The sequence below is a fragment of the Staurois parvus genome, unplaced genomic scaffold, assembly GCF_062004578.1.
Source record: "Staurois parvus isolate SC_StPar_1 unplaced genomic scaffold, SC_StPar_1.0 ptg000136l, whole genome shotgun sequence".
Lineage (NCBI taxonomy): Eukaryota > Metazoa > Chordata > Amphibia > Anura > Ranidae > Staurois > Staurois parvus.
The window spans coordinates 5,933,934-5,953,232 of record NW_028317932.1 but is presented as its reverse complement, the minus strand read 5'-3'; the positions used below and the strand labels follow the sequence as shown (position 1 = coordinate 5,953,232).

Sequence of the window (19,299 nt, the reverse complement as noted above, 5' to 3'; positions counted from 1 at the left end):
TAGCAGCAATCCCTGTAGTATCACTGTAGTAGTGGCGTCTACCACAGTGATTTCCAGCTTCCACAGAGATTGGCCAGATATGGAACATATATACTTAAGGTGTTCCAAGCTGGAACAATGTGACCATCCAAAATGCCATACCTAAACCGCAGTTGTAAAAAGTGGAGCTTTCTGGACCCATGTTAGATCTAAGGGCAATCAGACGTATGTGGGCTTACATCCATTCACATCTGATCATTTCCAATCTGTATTGCTTAAGTCCAAAAAAAAAAAAAAAAAAAAAGGACACTTTTTTATACCTGGATGGACACGGAAGTAAAGCCCCATACACACGAGCAAAAGTTAGGCTGGTTCAATAGAAACCACCTGACATTCGCCTCGTGTATACACCCACTTGTCCAACAGAAGCCAGCTGGACAGCCAGCTTACGTCGAACGGGCATGCTAAACTATGCTAATCAGTGCTGGCAGCCTATGCCTGCCAGCGCTGACTGGTGTGTTCTTGCGGGGGGCAGTCCCCCCATCAGAACACAGTAGTTCAGCTGGGAGACCGCAGTACTAACATGGGATAGATATCACGGCATCTGAGATAAAAACAAGACTCTGCTGGCGAGTTCTATTAAAATGAAGCCATGGAAAAGTAGACACATGGAGCAAACATTACAATAAAACTATACTGAACAAAATATTGCAATACAACATATTTAAATCCCAAATTAAGTTTCTAATGAAAGTGTATGTATAGCCAAAACTTATTTTTATAGTTTTTGAAAGAATAGGGAAAGTTTGAAATCCCTGCCAGACATCCCACAGACACAGTTGTTCCTATTTGAGGATTTCCTCTTAGCTTTTGTTCCTGAGACACGTCTAAAAGGTCGACTTTATTAAAAACTTGACAGGTCTAACCATTCCCCATCATAAAAGTAGAAACGTTTTGCATAGAAATACACTTAAAATACTGTAAACCTATTTAGGGTCCAAAAAATTCATAATATTTGATTTACTTGTAAATTATTCAGCAGTCACCGGTAGCCTGCAGATGAGGACTACTACTTTCAATATGAAAGCAGTGGCCCCTCTATTATTATACAGGATTTATATAGTGCCAACGGTTTGCTCAGCGCTTTACATTATAGTGGGAGACAATACAGTAACAATACAAGAGGGATTAGAGGGCCCTGCTCCTTGGAGATTACAATCTACAACAGACCCTGACCCCCATCCCCCAACAAATCAGTCTTATAGCTTGGCAATTAGAAAGATCCATGAGCTATTTATTTTTATCTGTTTATATGCCTTTACCTTTTTCCTTGAAAACACTTGAAGCTTTTTATTCGTTGTAGTATTTATCATTATTTTGAAGTCAGAGTTTATTTTTTCTCCTTTTATAATAAAGGGTTACTTGCCTCCCTTTGGAAATAAATACCTGACAGTGTCTCTAGCCTTCTCCGCTCTATCCAAAAAGAAATATATGTTTTGGCTGGATTTGGGCTTTAAATGTAAAATGTTGGAAAACCACAAAAAAAAAAAATGAAAAAAAAAAAGTTACTTAAATTTTATTTTATTTTACATTTTCCAGTTGATGTCCTTGGACAACAAGGCTTTTTCTCACTTTGCACAATATGTGGGAAGTTTTTCTTCTAGAGATAAATCTTGCTCACCTTCCTCACTTGGCTCATATTTGTCTATCAGGGAGGCTGCCTGCTCCAAGGTCACGGCCTCCCGCTGCTCCACAGTCAACAACTTGTGCAGTTTTTCAGCAGACATAAGACGCTCGCTGCTCTTGTAGGTGTCATATATTACATCTATCTCTTCTCGCATTGTCAGGATTTTATAAAATTCCTCAATTTCATCATCCTCCAAAGCTCCAGTCTGTGATTTATCACATTGCTATAAATGTAAGTAACATTAGGTTATGGTTATATTTGTTAATCTGCAAAAGAGTATAAAAATATTAGTGAACAAATACCTCCAGTGTCCGGTGGCTCATTTGGATATACATTATCATTAGGATGAATTCATGCACATTTCCATGCACGTATTCATGTGCTGTCCATGCCTACTTCAAGGAAGAAGTGCAGAGGGTTCCATTATTTTTTATATTGGGGCTTCAAGTGACACCACACAAGTTTTTTTACATCGCAACTTTTTGCCCTTTAAATATTTGCTGCCTTTTGCCCCTTAAATCTGAATTCCAGGAATTCAGCAGCTTTGCAAAAAGTGCAGGCATACTATGATTTAAGTCCAAATAGGTGCATGTCACCTCCGGGACTTTTCTCTAGTACTTTTATGTGACAGGTCTATTACACTCTAGGAAGATACACCCCAGCTGTGAGAAGCACACAGAGCAGCTATGCCTGCCCCCTCCCCTCTGCTGCCTATTCACAGAAGCCTTTGTAAAGGAGTTCACAGAATACAAAAGCTTCTGTGAATGGTCAGAAGGAGGGGCGAGCATAAAAGTTCCAGTGACTCTGCTCTTGAAGGAACTGAAGCCACAGTGAGCAGCTGTTATCTTCCTAGAGCACAAGAAACCTGTCAGAGGTGAATAATAGAGATAAGAATAGAGATAAGTCTACAAGGCAGCAGGTACCTTGTTAGACGTAACTCATGGCATGCCTGCGGTTTTTGCAAAGTAGCGGAATGCCTAGAATTTCAGGCAGGATTTTTTTTTTTTTTTTTAAACGTAGTTGCACTCATCCAGCATTGGAACGCTTTGCATTCACTGAGCAAACACAAATCGTTCTCTGAATAGCACCCAATGTAGCTAACCTCGAATTCAGCTTTAAATATTTTTCTCACTATGCCCCTATTGCATGGATATACACTGATCAGCCATAACTTTATTATCACTGACAGGCAAAGTGAATAACTTTGATTATCTCCTTACAATAGCATCTGAATGTGGGTGTGCCTTATTAGGCCCACCCACATTCAGATGCTATTGTAAGGAGATAAAGTTGAAGTTGAGGTGTTGAAAACAGAAAGAATGGGCAAGTGTAAAGATTTAAGTTAATATTTCAAGGGCCAAAATGTAAGACAACCAGGTCAGAGCATCTCTAAAACTGCAGCTCTTGTGTGATGTTCCAGGTCTTCAGTGGTCAGGACCTACACAAAATGGTCCAAAGAGGGAAAACCGGTAAATCAGCAGGGTAATGGGCAGACAAAGCCTCCCTGACCTGTGTAGTCTAATTCAAGAGCTACTATAGCTCAAATTGCCGAAAAAAGTTAATGCATGTTCTAATAGAAAGGTGTCAAAACACACAGTGCATTGCAGTTTGTTGTGTATGGGACTGCATAGCAGCAGACTGCTCAGGGTGCCCATGCGGGCCCGTGTCACTGCCAAAAATGCCTACAATGGGCATGTGCACATCAGAATTAGACCATGGAACAATGGAAGAAGGTGACCTGCTCAAATAAATGGCATTTTTGTTTTACATCACGTGACCTACTGCTAACAGCTTGCTGCCACATACAACAGCATACCTTCAGAGATATAGTGGAGTCCATGCCTCAATAGGTCAGGACTATTTTGGTGGCAAAAGGGGGACCTACTCAATTGTAAAAAAGGTGGTCATGTGTTGGTGGGTGGTCATATTACAGCTGATTTCTATATTCTGTCTTGGGAACCCAAACATTGATTTCAGTATCTCATCAGGACCTTTGAGGTCCTAATGCACTGGATGTTGAAGTTTAACTAGAATGTGAATGGTACTGCATTTTTGTCTCGTATCCTTTAGTGGACTTTTCATAAGACAACACGGAGAAATCACTTTTGTTAGTGACACTCAGACACCCCAATGAGGTTAAAATTGCCAACCACATTAAAGGGTTACTAAACCCACAACAGTAAAAATCAGTCTGTATATGTAGTAAAGCATGCTTGTTATAATCACCGTGGAACCTAAGGGGTTAATCCTCTGCATTGTGTAAAAAAACCTGTTTGATCCTGACTTCTCTGCTTCTACTCTTTTTCAAATGTCCACCTCTTATCTCTTGATAAGACAGACTGAACCGTAACCATTCTGTACATGTTCAGTTTAGTGTGTATTGCTCAGCACAGGGCCAATCAGTGCTGTCAAGACAGAGGTCAGGGATTTTGCATCCTCCTAGAGCAGAAAGAAAGCTCCTCCTACAAGCGTTAACAAGTGCTCTGCTGGACAGGGATAGAAGTCACAAGACTGTTCTAACTGCTGATGAGAAAAGGTATTTAGCAGTGTATATTTACTAAAATAATTGCACATCCACGTTCTGTGTAAGACCAGATATAGTGAATGCAGGGTTCTGGGTTTAGTAACACTTTAATAATATATATTAAAGGGTAAAAAAAGAATCTTATTTGTATGCAATACTATATGTATAGATATAGAGTACATACCTGGAATATTTGCTTTGCATAGCTGTCATCAGTCTCAATATTCACTTCCTGCAAGAAGCGCTTTAGCTCCTTAAGGCTCATCTTGTTGTCTTTATTTTTGTCTGCTTTCCGTAGACATGTGTGAATCCAACTTTTTAAAGCATTGAGGAAAAAAAGCTTAGCTTTATATAGGTAATTTCATTCTACCATATGTTGCACAGTTGAACACTGAATATTGTAGACTGTAGAGCAGCCCTAGAATACGAAGACCTTCTCATATGCAAATAATGACCACCATTACATGGTTGCTGGGTCTGGTCAACTTTCTCATATATCCCACAATTGGTTAGGGAGGCTGCACAATCATAGTGATGGGCCTGTAGTAAAGCACTGGAGGTAGGAAAGGTTTGCCAAAGCCATTGACCAAATAAGTGGTTGCCATTAACATATAAGAATGCTCAGGTTTTTCTGGGGTCCTGAGACAAATTAGAAAAAAAAAAACAACAAAGAAAAAAACCTAAAGGATGACGTATCAATTTTCTTTGAAATTGAGAGTTTATTAAAACTTCAACTGACTGATATAATGTACTGGGAATCCTGGGAACCAGCTTTATCCTGATCATGTCTTTCTGTCCAAAAGCTTGCGATCAAATACTAGGAAATGTAACTAGGTTAAGATTATATTATGTTTTAGGAACACTTTCAGTTACAAAGGATTTAAGTCCCTTACAGCCATGGGCCCTCACTACTATTACAATCCTGCACTGGTGTTGATTTACTGAAACTGGAGAGTGCAAAATCTGGTGCAGCTGTGTATAGTAACCAATCAGCTTCCAGTTTTTTTTTCCTTGAAGCTTCATTGAACAAGCTGAAGTTACAAGCGGATTGGCTACCATGCACAGCTACACCAGATTTTGCACTCTCCGGTTTTAGAATATCAACTCCACTGTGTGTAGTCTCCAAAGGGAACTGAAGTCTGCAGATGTCTCAACTCCATTCCAATGATGTGGTTGTTAGATCCCTCACTGGGTGCCGATATCTTCTGCTGCCAGGTAATAACATGACTCTCGTGCATGCAGTCACTCATCCCAGCACACAGCCACAGGGCGGAGAATGTATACAGAGTCGCACATGTGTGGCTCAATGGACATTTAATAGAATATTGCGAACTTGCTACCTGCTTGCAATTTTTTAAATGTAGGTTTAGATTCATTTTAATAAGACCCCAAGGCTTTCCTATACTTATCCATATTTGGTAGTAAATTATTTGTACCTACACTAATGTATAATGCATATTCTGTTTTCTTGCCCATATACACGTTATTTAACATGCCAAACGCTAGACAAGTTAGTAAATATAAGAGCAGCTGGTGCCTGTCTTCACCACACTAGTCTATGCCAACTAGTAATTACAAGATCTTGCTAGCTAGAGATGGTTTTGATATATATATTTATTCCGTGACCTACACCCAACTTCTATAGTCCTCTATAATTAAGGAAATATGTGTACGATAAGCCATCCACCACAAGAAGAACCTCTTACATGCCGTAGACCAGTCTGTTGTCTCGATTATAAATATTCATTATGTCACTCTAATACAGAGGCCCAGGGGTGTGTGCACACAGGTGATCGTGTATAGAACAATACATATCATAACTGTCAGGTAACTGAATTGTATACTGTGATAGGCTTGTGCACCAATATGCCTAGGGTAGGGAAAATGTACCAACAAACATTCAGTGCACTACAGAATCAATATCAGAATACACATCTCACTCCCCCTCCTCCATGGGAAGAACTCGTTTTGCCCATAATTAAAGGTTTGTTCAACCTACATCTGATACTTCTGTTCTGGATGAATGGCAGCAGGATAAACCACCCACCAAGATTTTAGATCTTTTCTTGAACTTCTATCAAGAGATGCCTTTGCCCAAAGTCTAAGTTCCAACCTCTTATTGTGAGGGAGTCTTATTCCCTTTTGTTGTATTTTACATAAATTAGATTTTGCAGGAGTTACTGGTTGTAAAACAGAATATTCTAGTGTCAGTGGACAGACCCTTTAAAATCAGGGGTTTATAACCAAGGGTTTCCAGATCCCATGTGGTTATGGGAACCAAAATGATTAAAGTATAGGACTGGATCTCTGAATATTTTAAAACAATTGATAAATACAGGATTACTGAACTGGAAAATAAAGTGTAGAAATTGATTGATGTGTCAGATGACATACAAGTAACATTGCCAGTTCCTCAATTCCATGTTTTGATTGCACAAAAAAGCTAGCTTCTGTATTTGCCTTTTTATAAAAAAATAAACAAAATGAACTAAAAATGATGATCTTCTCTCAGCTGTTCTGTTCTATGTTAAAAGCCAAGCTATTAACATATTTTTAAGTCTCAATGATACCCAATAGGACCTGTTTGGATGATGGGGATGATTAGGATGACTGGTGGAGGGGGTATGGGGTGGGGTGGGGAGATATGCTGGGTGAAGTGTCTGAAAGCATGTATAAAAAAAAGGGAAGCAGAGAGGAGAAGCTGCATTTTTTTCTGCCATTAAGGGCTCATGTGTACAGGGCGTTTGAAAAACCCTTCTGACCGCTGGAAACTGACTGCTAGAAAGCATAGGTTAAAAACATCAGTTTAGCCGTGTTTACCTACAGCGTTTATGTACGTTTGCGTTTAGAAGCATTTTTAAAAGATAGTCATGTGGTATTTTAATAGTGAAAACCATGTGGTAATGTTTCAGTTGCCAGCGGGATTCCCCACTGACAGCTGAAAGTAAAAGAAAGAATTGCTGGCAATTTAATAAACGGCATGGGGTCCCCCCCTCCCATCCATAGCAAGCCCCTCGGGTCTGGTATGGATTTTGAGGGGAAAAAAGTTGTGTGGTTCCCCCCCAAAATCCATAACAGACCCCTATCCGAGCACGCAGCCCGGCAGGTCAGGAAATGGGGGGGGGGGGCGAGAGAGCGCGAGTGCCCCCCTTTCTGAACCATACCAGGCTATATGCCCTCAACATGGGGGGTGCTTTGGGGCAGGGGGCTTATTGGAAAAACACGTGAATGAGTATGGGTACATGGTACCGCTACCCATTCACAAAAAAAAAAAAAAAAAAAAAAAAAAAAAAAGGTGTAGTGTGAAAAAGACAGGGGACATTCTTTGACAAATCCTTCATTAAAAGAAGGAAAATAAAAGAATGCCCCCCAAAGTACATCCAACGTCAATCACAATGCCCGATGCCGCTGCCACTCCGAAAAAAAAAAAAAAAAGGCTCCGCACCAAATTTTACCCAAATATGTAAGGGGCAGGGCCATCACGTATGTGACCCCGCCACCATGTGACGTCAGTGACCAGCATGCCCCGGCCGATGTTGCATGGGGGTGGGGTCACAAGTGATGTCACTGGGTGACCCCGCCCCTTACATATTTAAGAACTGTCAAACCAGCGTAGAGGCAGACAGCCGGGGGGCCAGCGTCGGGAGTGGAGCTTTTTTTTTTTTTTCTTGTTTGTAACGGCGGCGGGCATCATTATTGACGTTGGATCTACTTCAGAGGACATTCTTTTATTTTCCTTCTTTTAATAAAGGACTTATAAAAGATATGAGACATTCTTTGACAACACTTCAGTTTTTTTTGTTTTTTGTTAATGGGTAGCGGTACCATGTACCCCATTCTCATTCCGATAAGCCCCCGCCCACAGACCCCCACAACCACAGGCCAGGGTTGTGGGGACGAGGCCCTTGTCCCCATCAACATGGGGACAAGGTGCTTTTGGGGGGAGGGGGGGGAGCTCCCACTACAAAAAAAGCACCCCTCTCATATTGAGAGCATGTGGTCTGCTATGGTTTTCTGGGCTGCATGCTCGGAAAACTATCTGGTATAGATTTTGGGGGGACCCCCACGCCATTTTTTTTTTTATTTTGGCGTTGGGCTTCCCCTCAAAATCCATACCAGACCCGAAGGGCTTGGTATGGATAGGAGTGGGGACCCCACGCCATTTAAATTTATATTTTAATTGCCAGAAATTCTTTAAGCTGACAGCTGAAACATTAATGCATGCTTTTCACTACTAAAATACCGTGTGACTTGATAAAGTAACTCATGCGGTATTTTAGTAGCCTTTTTTAGTGGATTCAAATGGTTTGGTTTTTTTTTTAAATGCTATGCGGTATTCTACTGCATGCACTGATGCAGTATGATACCGCTTATTGAATTGTGCCCTGGATATGGACCAATCAAAAAACGCTTACAAGCATTTGGCATTTGAAACGCCGGTAAAATCTACTCCTGAATGCAATTTTGCTGCATTCAAAAAAACGACTGTAAACTCAACTGCCTGTAAAAGACTATTTGTACACGAACACATAGGAAAACATTAGTTCAGGGGCTGCTGAAAAAAAAACGCAGAAAAGCTCCTGAACGTCAGTTTATGAGCTGCAGTGTAAATGAACCCTAAAAAGGCACCCAAAATAAGATGTGTATACTCCTTGCTGATTCTTATCAGCCTTATCCTTATCAATAATCAGCCAGCTAAAAAGCAAAAACTTATATAAAAAGGAACACCATCTGTTTGAAGAAAATTCAGTCACTGCAGACAACATAATCAAGAAAGAGAAGAAAAAAGTTCCTAAAGGGTAAGTTCACCTTTGGAACATATTACATGTTCCAACCGTATTTAGGGTGGAACATGTAACATGTTCCAACTCCTGCCTCCTCCTTGCCCCCCCCCCCCCCCCCCCCCGATTCCCCCTCCCTGTGCAGCGAGTGGAAGACCTTCTCCCCGCACCCGCTGTCAAAATTTTAAAAGAATACAGTCATGTGGGGTTCCACCCACACAGCCGCATCATTCATTCACAGAGTTCTGTGAATTAATGAACTACATCTCCCATTGGTCTCTGTGTCTGTCAGCTTGCAGTTCTTAATGAACTGTGAGGGTGCTGGTGAGCGTTCTCATGGTCCATTGATGCTTCCTGCCGTTCTGTAACAGCCTGCCTGTACAAGGTACGGGCAGACTGCTTACCGAGAGTCACAATCTTCTGATTGAGGATACAATGCTTTACAGGCTGCAGTGTTAAAAAAATCTTTTTTTTTTAATAAAAGGTGAACTTAGTCTTTAAAAGAAGTATAAAGCCTGCCATTGTCGACATCTCATTTGGAAGATTGCTACTTGTCTGGCTTGATTGCTACTTGTCTGGCTGTCATGCTTATGATGATGTAAAAGGCAATGACTTGGGGTAAGTACAGATATAATGAATTATGATTTTTTTCCAATTTTCATTTGTTGTAAGCTTGTTCGTAGTCAGTGAAGCCAGACACAGCAAAGCAACTAGCATTTTCTTTAAAGTGGTTCACCAATGGTAGCCTACATACTGCACTTTTCTCTTGACTTAGCTATTTTGTACTGTGTAGTTCACTCCTACCTGAGTGTTCAGTAGCAAAAGGAATTGAGGTGAACATATGGTTTAGCGATTCATTGACAGAGCAAGGTATTCATTAGTGCATAGACAGATCTAATATTTCCATACAGCTAAAAAAAATATGTAGCTGTGCAAACTGCAGAGAATTACTTTCTAAAAGAAAAAAAAAATCAAATTGTGTTGCAAGCAACATATATGCAGCGCTAGCTTTAAGGCAGAACTTTGGGCCTCTTTACCTGTCCTTGTTGGTGATTTTCTACCTTCACTGAATATGCCATTCATCTTCTGGTTCACTCAGTAGTTTCTCTGAAATAGCCTATTAATTTTCAAATCAAACCATTAATTCCCTTTGGTTTCTTGTTTGTAAGACCAGTGGCTGCTATGCCTCCAATTTCCCCCAGCTACTGGTCTTGGCACATCCCTTCTGTAGTTTTCCCCAGGAGAACTAATGTAATTCAGCAGTGGTGGGCAGACCGAGAATCTCAGACACATTCAACATGTACAGGCCTAGTGTACCCGCCCACAGTCACTACAATTGATGGGAACTATAGTTTCCTTTTACTGTAGAGAAAGAGGAGGGGATATGATATAATCCCTTTTACATCTACTCCGTGGCAGAACAGATGTGGTCATCTTTTGAACTACAGAAAATTCTATTATCCCCCCCTTCCCTAGCGGATGATGCAGGTTATAGAAACTTGCTTTGTCTAGGGGAGGATCCAAAACCTGTCCCCCCCCCCCCCCCTTACCATTCTCTACTGTTCTGCAGCAGTCTGTATTCCCCTAATGAATAGGTGGGTACTCGGAGTTCACTGCATACAATGGAGGACCAGCCCCCACAGGAACTTCTGTGCAAGAGGGTACAGTTACATTTATTTATTCACATATCATCCCTTTAACAAGTCAAGAAATATAGTGAGCATCAGTGGGGGAGATTAGGATTTTTTTTACCTGCCCGAAGTTGAGCTTTAGCTTTTCCTTTTTTGAAATACTGGCTTTCTGGCTGCTCTAATGATCCTCCTATTTCATGACTAAATCACCGACTTGGAACAAGTATGCACATAAGGGCGTCTGATTTTCTCCAACCTTACCGATCTGCATATTGTATCAGCTTGAGGTATTGAAGACAGAAGGTCAGCATGACAGCCAGACAATTAGAATTTGTAAAAGGTCAGTTATGACAGCCGTCAACACTTATGACAGGTTTCATTTTTAGCTTCCACAGTTTGCACAGAAATAAGTAGGCAGGCAAATCCAGGTTTGCCTTTGCATAACTAGATTTGGGGAGAACTGCAAATTAATTCATCTGTAGCACAAAATTAAAAAGCCACAGCTGACCGCACAAATAGGCAATGACCATGACACCACCAATGCTTGATGAAGCTCTTATCTTACACAAACAGCCTGTGAAAAGGATACTGCTGTAACTTCTGTTTTTGGCTCATAGATCGTGAATTATTTATTATTTTATTTAAGCCTCCCATCCAGTGATTAGCTTCGTCATTACTGCTGGCTATGAGATCAAGGTTCTTGCGATGTCCCTTGAAGATGATAGAGAAGCAGAGGTCTCTCGGCACATCCTGAGCAAAACGTTTCATCCCTTCTGTCTCATGGCCCGGCCGTACATCCTCAATGTCATCAACACTGACTGTCCAAGTAAAACAGAAATGTAGTTAGAAGACAGAATAACCTGAGCTGCAATGTTCAATAAGATACAGAACACAGATACAATGTCAGCCATCCAATGTACTTGGATGTCCCTAGGCCAGTCAACAGAACTTTATATGTGGTTATTTGTATACAAATATTTGCACTTGCATGGTGTCACATGAACTTAAAGACCAAAGCTGAAGAATGACTCCAGGCAAAAATACTTTTTTTTTTCTTCTGGCTCTCCGTGGAAGAGGGAGACTTGTCTTACAAAATGACCCAGATTTACTAAAAGTACAGAATGTCCACTGGAAAAAGTGACATTTCACTTTCTTAGTGAAGGAAATTAAACAAGAAACATGAAATTCCACTTTGTAAAGAAATCCCAATCATGTGCAAAGCAAAATGAAAACAAATGTGATTTTTGCTTGCACCTGATTGGATAATTGAAGTCAGAACAACTTAAACCTGAACTTCAGTAAAAAAAAAAAAATGTTTTGAAATACAGCACCAGCCAAATTATTTACCTCTAGTGACGAGTGTCCTATGTCCTGCTGGCTGCTTACAGTGCAAATCCCCCCTTAAGATCTCCTGGAGCACACAGTGGCGATCTTATAGTGCTGCAGAGATGAGCGGCAGCAGCTGCAACAATAAACAATCCTATTGTTTGCCCTCCCTTTCCTCTACTCTCATCCAGTCACAAAACTCCTTGAAGTATTTTCACAGAATGCATTCTTGTAAAGGGAAAAGGGGAGAACCTGTTGTTCATCCATCCCTCGTCTCATCTTGTCCATTCACAGAAAGCCTGGGTTTTGAGAAAGGAAGTGGAGGGTGTACAGTAATCAGCAGCTAGTAGGGCATAGAATAGTATTCGTTAGAGGAATCTTTCTTGACTGGTGCTGTATCCCAAAAAATTTTTTTACTGGAGTTCAACTTTAAGCCTATTCACTAAGCTAAGTGAAAATTCCTTTTGCAAAGAGATAATTTGCTCATACTGGTTAATGAGGTTAAAGTGACTGTAAATAACAAACATGGTATACTTACCTGCTCTGTTCAATGGTTTTGCACAGAGCATCCCTGATCCTCTCCTCTCGGGTTCCTCGCTGGTGTTCCTTGCTCCTCCCCCCTGCCGAGTACCTCCATAGCAAGGCACTTCCTACAGGGGCACTCTTGCATGCTCGCTCTCAAGCTCTGCCCCCCCCACTTTCTCCTCACTGGCTGTGATTGACAACAGCGGGAGCCATTATCTGAGCCAATGAGGAGGGGGAGACCCAGGAGAGCCTCTGCTCTCATGCACAATACTGAATCACGATCAGGCTCAGGCAAGTAATAGGGGGGCTGGATGGAGCTGCACACTTTAGAACCACTTTAAGTTGTACTGATTTAAATCGTGCAATTATGTGCAAGCAAAAAAAACAATTGTTTTGTTTATTTTCCTCGTATATGATTATGGTTTGCAAAGTGAAGTTTCAATTTGTTCTGCCTCAATCACCAAGATAAGTGACAATTCACTTTGAACGTGAACATGCACTATGTCTTTAGTAAATCAACCCCACCGTCATGCAAACTATCATTTACACCAAGCAATACAATACAGCATCCTTCTCATTTAAAAACATTGGCAGCACAGCACTGCCAAATATATGCAAAGAGCACAAATAGTCTCAATTGATCAAAATTGCATTGCGGTAAAACCACAAACCATTCCAATAAGCTCTTATGGAAAATTGTCAGTACACAAGAAAATTGCTTCCGGGGTAAAAAAAGGTAAAGCTAATAAAAATTAAGCAAAGATTGGCTGATATTGGTTGCTGCCAACAACAGTTCTCTCAGACTAATAAAACCACATTATAATAATAGATATAAAGAATCCACATTAGTTGCCCAATTACTTAATAAGTTGACAGTAATAGAAAAAGTGTCTTTCATCATGCATGCAATAAACCTAAAATATTCACAGACATGCCCAGTTTCATGCAGTTGCAGGAACAGTCCACTGCTGGATGTGGGGGAACGCTGTTTTTCCAGAGGTTTGAAGGATTGGGTAAGTATAGCTTTTCCCTGCGCCCCTGGACAAAAACAAGAAGCAGTGTGGAATTATTTTTTAATGTAATTTCCTGCATGGTAGCATTAAGCCTGGGAGAGGGGCAGCAATATAACACTGCACAGTCCCATTAATCTTACACTGTGGGCTTGCTCACAGAAAAAGGCAGCAGAGTGACTCCATGATCAATGTGACAATGCCAATTCATTGGCAAACCAGAAGACTGGGGACAGGTTGGTGAGCAGCAGATGATAGTGGTGTTGCAGATCTGGCTGCGCTATCTGGCAGGAGCATCACAAGACTGGGTAAACAGAATAACAAATCCTTTGGCATGTACAGCGGTTTTGTTTTGTTTTTTTTAGCAGTTCGCCTAGAGTTGAGCATTAAACCATTAAATAAGTAGTATGGCACAGCGCAATGATAATTTATCAGCCTGTGACATCAGGAGGAAATACATTTTCCAGCAGTGCTCACTATTTGATACCTTCAACATCCTCTGTTAAGAGACACGTTCTTATCCTGTCGACAGAGTATGTACTGTCTAGAGATTTGCCTGACAGGGAAAGGAGAGATTTATGTGCACATTCTTAACAGGAAAAACATTACAGAATAAAAAAGGATCACCATGAAAAATTACAACATGGACATTGGAAGAGAAACACAGATGGGGACTTGGAGGAAACGTGAACCCTCTAAACAAAGACAACCCACAGGGAAGACTATAGAGAACGCCTCACTTTACCAGCAATTCTCCCTAAAGTGGACCTGTCTTTAGCTGGAAAAATGTAAAGCAGAATGACCATGTGAAAGAAGAAGAGGAATACTCACCTTTCTGGTATCTGGTGAATTTAGTCTTCACCCTATTCAGGAGCTACAACCTCTGCTGCTACATTGTGGTAATGTAGGGATCGCTAAGAGGAACAACAGGTGGGGGAACATGTTACCCAAGAAGTGTCATATAGCAACTACAGCTATATTCTTTTACAAAGAATTTTATTATAGAATAGAGAGGAGCAGAGAATCAGTCAAAAACAGATGCATTGACCGACAGGAATAAAACATACAAGGTGTTCAATGAATATTACAGAATATGACCTACAGCTATATTCTATAAAAACAGCACAGACTTCCCTCAACACCTACTAAAAGGTGAGAATCCCTCTTCATTCTTTGCAGTTATTGTGTCCTACCTTCAGCCAGCAAGTGACAGGGTCATGTTAAAGCCCAACTCTGGGAACGTTGGATTAGGTTTCCCTACAAATAGGCTTCATGCCTCCAGTATAGAAAATGTATGAATTTGTCAATGTTTTTTTTTTTTATTTAAATATGTAACCGATCATCTCATTGAAAACCTTATCAATATTTGACAATGTGATAAAAAGGACTCGTTTCTATCTACATTTTTAAATTATATATACCTGTGGGCAGCCATATTTGCTCATTACATATGCCAGTTATGCTTCCTGCTTAGCAGTGCTAAACAATAATTGTTGTTTACGCCTCTTTCTCATAATGCACATGAGTTGACCAACTTGCTGAAAACTATAAAAATATTAAAAAAATAAATAAAAACCTATAAAACATCGAAAAAGTTATTATGCCCTTTTCACACGGGCGAACTGATTGGGTCCCCCTGTCAGTTTTTTTAGGTGGACCCGATTGGAACCCTCCATTATCCTCTATGGAGTAGCATGTGTAAACGGACATGTGTCTTTAAGGTTGCCAACCCATCAGACATTCATCCAAAAATGCCCTCTAATGACTTCAATGCAAAATCGAGTCTCATAGATCTTCATGCAAAATCGAGTCTCATAGGTCTTCATGCAGAGTCGAGTCCACATTGACCTCAATGGAAAACCCCCCCTAGTGACTTCAATGCAAAATTGCCAACCACATTAAAGTGTTACTAAACCCACAACAGTAAAATCAGTTTGTATATGCAGTAAAGCATGCTTGTTATACTCACTGTGGAACCTAAGGGGTTAATCCTCTGCATTGTGTAAAAAGGCTGTTTGATCCTGACTTCTCTGCCCCCCCCCCCCTCTTGTTCAAATGCCAACACTGATAAGACAAACTGAACCCATAGCCCTTCTGCACATGCTCAGTTTAGGGTGTATTGCTAGAGAGGTTTTTTTTTTCTTGGGAGAGTGCATGTGGTCAGCACAGGGCCAATCAGCACTGTCCAGAGGTCATCTTCCGAGAGCAGAAAGAAAACTCCTACAAGCTTTAACCAGTGCTCAGCTGAAGTCACAAGACTGCTCTAACTGCTGATGAGAAAAGGTATTTAGCAGTTTATATTTACTAAAATAATTGCATTTCCATGTTCTGTGTACTGTGGGAGACCAGATATAGTGAATGCAGGGTCCTGGGTTTAGTAATACTTTATTTAAATAAAATAAATAAATACATGAAAAACTGTCCGTTTTGGTTTTCGGCCAAGTGCATCCTGAATTTTCAGTTTCGGACCCAGAATTTTCATTCCAGTGCACCACTAATTTTTGTACATAGTAACAATGGTCCAGCTTTGACCAAGGTAACTATCCATATACCATGAAAGTGACTGGAGAGAAGCGCCTTAGTATTAAACAATTGTAAAGCTGCTATGCACGAATGAGGTACCAATAACCCCTAGAAGACCTTACTAAACATAAAATAAAGTGCAGCGCTAAACATATATAGGTAATGACATGTATTCAATCAGTTCGATCAATAGAAAGTCCTCCTCAATTAGGTGACAGAGATTAGGTGCTCAAGTATGCAGGTGACTTAGGTATTCAGGTGACTTGGTTCAGGTATCCGTGCACGAAAGTGATAAAGCAATGCGCACTCACCAGACCCGCATAAAATATGCGCCTTTGTGTATAAATGATCCAGATGTCATCCGATACTGTCATCCGGTGCATGCGCAGTTCGTTCTGCATGTCCCGTCAGGCTACATTTTATTGCGCATGTGCGCACTTCCGCTTAAATACGAGTGACGAACGGCATGGCGTGTTTGGCAACCCCCCTCTGAAGACGTGCTGGAGCACGACACGCGTAAGGAGGAGCCATAACATGCCGTGAAGTCACGCCGTCAGAGCAACGCGGAGCTCTGGCGGCCATCTTATTATCCCAGACGGTTAGTTGTGCACTAATAACTGTCTGCAACGTTTTATACCCAACCTCAATAAAACCTTATTTTATTGCAAAATACTACACTATGGGAGTATCTTTGTTACCCCCTGGGGGAGCACTCTAATTTGCAGACCTGCTCCTGGATACACCGGAGGGACCCAGACCAGATCCTTTAACGTCCAACACCAGTGGGACCCCTAAGTGGAGAGGATCATCAGCCTCATACACAGCTGAGGGAGGACCACCCAGTATCGGATGACATCTGGATCATTTATACACAAAGGCGCATATTTTATGCGGGTCTGGTGAGTGCGCATTGCTTTATCACTTTCGTGCACGGATACCTGAACCAAGTCACCTGAATACCTAAGTCACCTGCATACTTGAGCACCTAATCTCTGTCACCTAATTGAGGAGGACTTTCTATTGATCGAACTGATTGAATACATGTCATTACCTATATATGTTTAGCGCTGCACTTTATTTTATGTTTATCCATATACCATACCTGTGGGAGCTCTGTGGAAGCTGTAGTAGATGCTACTACTCCAGTGTTCTTCACCAGCGTCCGGGTCCCAGACACAGGAGGTCAACCGCTCAGCATGGGCATCATTCATAGAGTGCTTTGCATTTATTTTCTCATTGAATGCAGAGCATTCTCTGATGGGATGAGGTGAAGATCATGACATCACCCTGCTTCTCCACTGTGACTTTGCATTCACTAAATGACACCCAAGCTGAGCGGCTGACCTCCTGTGTTCACAATGCAGCAGGAAAGCTGCTCAGCATGGGACCCAGAAGCTAGTGGAGATCACTTGAGTAGCAGTGTTTACTACAGTGATTTCCAGTTTCTAGAGCTATCTCATAGGTATTGTATATGCATAGTTACATTGGTAGAAGCGGGACCCAATTTAACTATGTAAAAATGCCATACCTGGAATTCTTCTTGAACAATGTACTGTATTTGGTGGGCAGCACCGTGGCTAAATGGTTAGCACTTCCGCCTGGCAGCACTAGGGTCGTTGGTTCGAATCCAAACCACGGCACCACCTGCCTGGAGTTTGCATGTTCTCCCTGTGCCTGCGTGGGTTTCCTCCGGGTACTCCGGCTTCGTCCCACACTCCAAAGATATGCTGGTAGGTTAATTGGATCCTCTCTACAATGGCCCTAGTATGTGTATGTATGAATGCAAGTTAGGCAGCTTAGATTGTACACCCCTTGACGGTTAGGGACTGATGTGAATGTACAACATATAAATAAAGCACTGCGTAAATTGACGGCGCTATACAAGTACCTGAAATAAAAAAAAAAGATAAATATTTAGTAAAAAGCTCCATGATTCCAAAGTCACTTGTGTGTAGGATCTGGTATGAAATGCAGACAAGAGGTTAGCTGTCAGTCCTGATGTAAAATGAACAATTTCCACCCATATAGATAGATTATATCGCCTAAGCTCCCACCTCACCGACAACAACCTCCTTGATCCCCTACAATCTGGCTTCCGTCCCCTACACTCCATGGAAACTACCCTACTCAAACTCACCAACGACCTGCTAACTGCCAAAGCCAATGGCCACTACTCAGTGCTACTACTCCTCGACCTCTGTGCGGCTTTCGACATGGTCGACCACCCCCTCCTCCTCAAAAAACTATACTCTTTTGGCCTCAGAGACTCCGCTCTCTCCTGGCTCTCTTCCTATCACAACACTCCTTCAGTGTTACCTATAACGATGCCACCTCCCCCTCACTCCCCCTCTCTGTTGGGGTCCCCCAAGGTTCTGTCCTCGGGCCTCTTCTCTTCTCCATCTACACCTCCTCACTTGGTCAACTGATACACTCCTACGACATCAACTACCATCTCTATGCCGATGACACTCAAATCTATCTCTACCCCCGCCTCACCCCCTCAGTCTCCACCCGAATCACTAGCCTTCTGAACGACATAGACTGGATGTCACTCACTTCCTCAAATTAAACCTTGCCAAAACCGAGCTCCTAGTCTTCCCCCCTGCCCGCGTGCCCCCCGACCTCTCCATCACTACCAACAATGCCACCATCAGCCCCACCCCGCAAGCCAGAGTACTAGGTGTCATTCTAGACTCCAATCTGTCTTTCCAGCCCCAGATCCAATCGCTGACAAATTCATGCAGTCTCCACCTCCGCAACATCTCCAAAATACGCACGCTCCTAACCCCAGAAACTACAAAGCAACTCATTCACTCCCTCATTATATCACGACTTGACTACTGTAACTCCCTCCTCGCCGCCTACCTCAGCACAGGCTATCCCCGCTTCAGTCTATCCTGAATTTTGCGGCCAGACTCATCCACCTTACTAACCGCTCCATATCCGCCACCCCCCTCTACCAATCCCTCCACTGGCTGCCGATTGCCCAACGCATAAAATTCAAATTATTAACATTGATGTACAAAGCTATTCATAACACTGCCCCAAACTACATCACCGACCTGATATCCATCTACCACCCAAAACGTACTCTCCACTCCTCACAAGACCTCCTACTCTCTAGTTCCCTGGTCTCCCCCTCCCATGCCCGTCTCCAGGACTTCTCCAGGGCTTCCCCATCCTCTGGAACTCACTACCCCAATCCATCAGACTGTCACCTACCCTCCTCACCTTTAGGCACACCCTGAAAACCCATCTCTTCAGAGAAGCCTACCCCGCCCTCACCTAATTGCCCATCTCCTCCACTCTTCCC

At 41.9% G+C, this 19,299-nt stretch overlaps 1 protein-coding gene across 2 annotated transcripts in view; it reads right to left on the bottom strand.

Annotated features, from left to right (window-relative positions):
* Positions 1–19,299, bottom strand: part of PLCD1 (phospholipase C delta 1) — a 157,579-nt gene that overhangs the window by 28,915 nt on the left and 109,365 nt on the right. For both annotated transcript variants that reach the window (XM_089673149.1, XM_089673148.1), the window contains exons 3-5: positions 11,192–11,420; positions 4,375–4,504; positions 1,661–1,889 (exon numbers count right to left, since the gene is read on the bottom strand). In XM_089673149.1, coding sequence (XP_089529275.1) covers positions 1,661–1,889; positions 4,375–4,504; positions 11,192–11,420 — 588 coding nt within the window. The remainder of the gene's footprint in view (positions 1–1,660; positions 1,890–4,374; positions 4,505–11,191; positions 11,421–19,299) is intronic.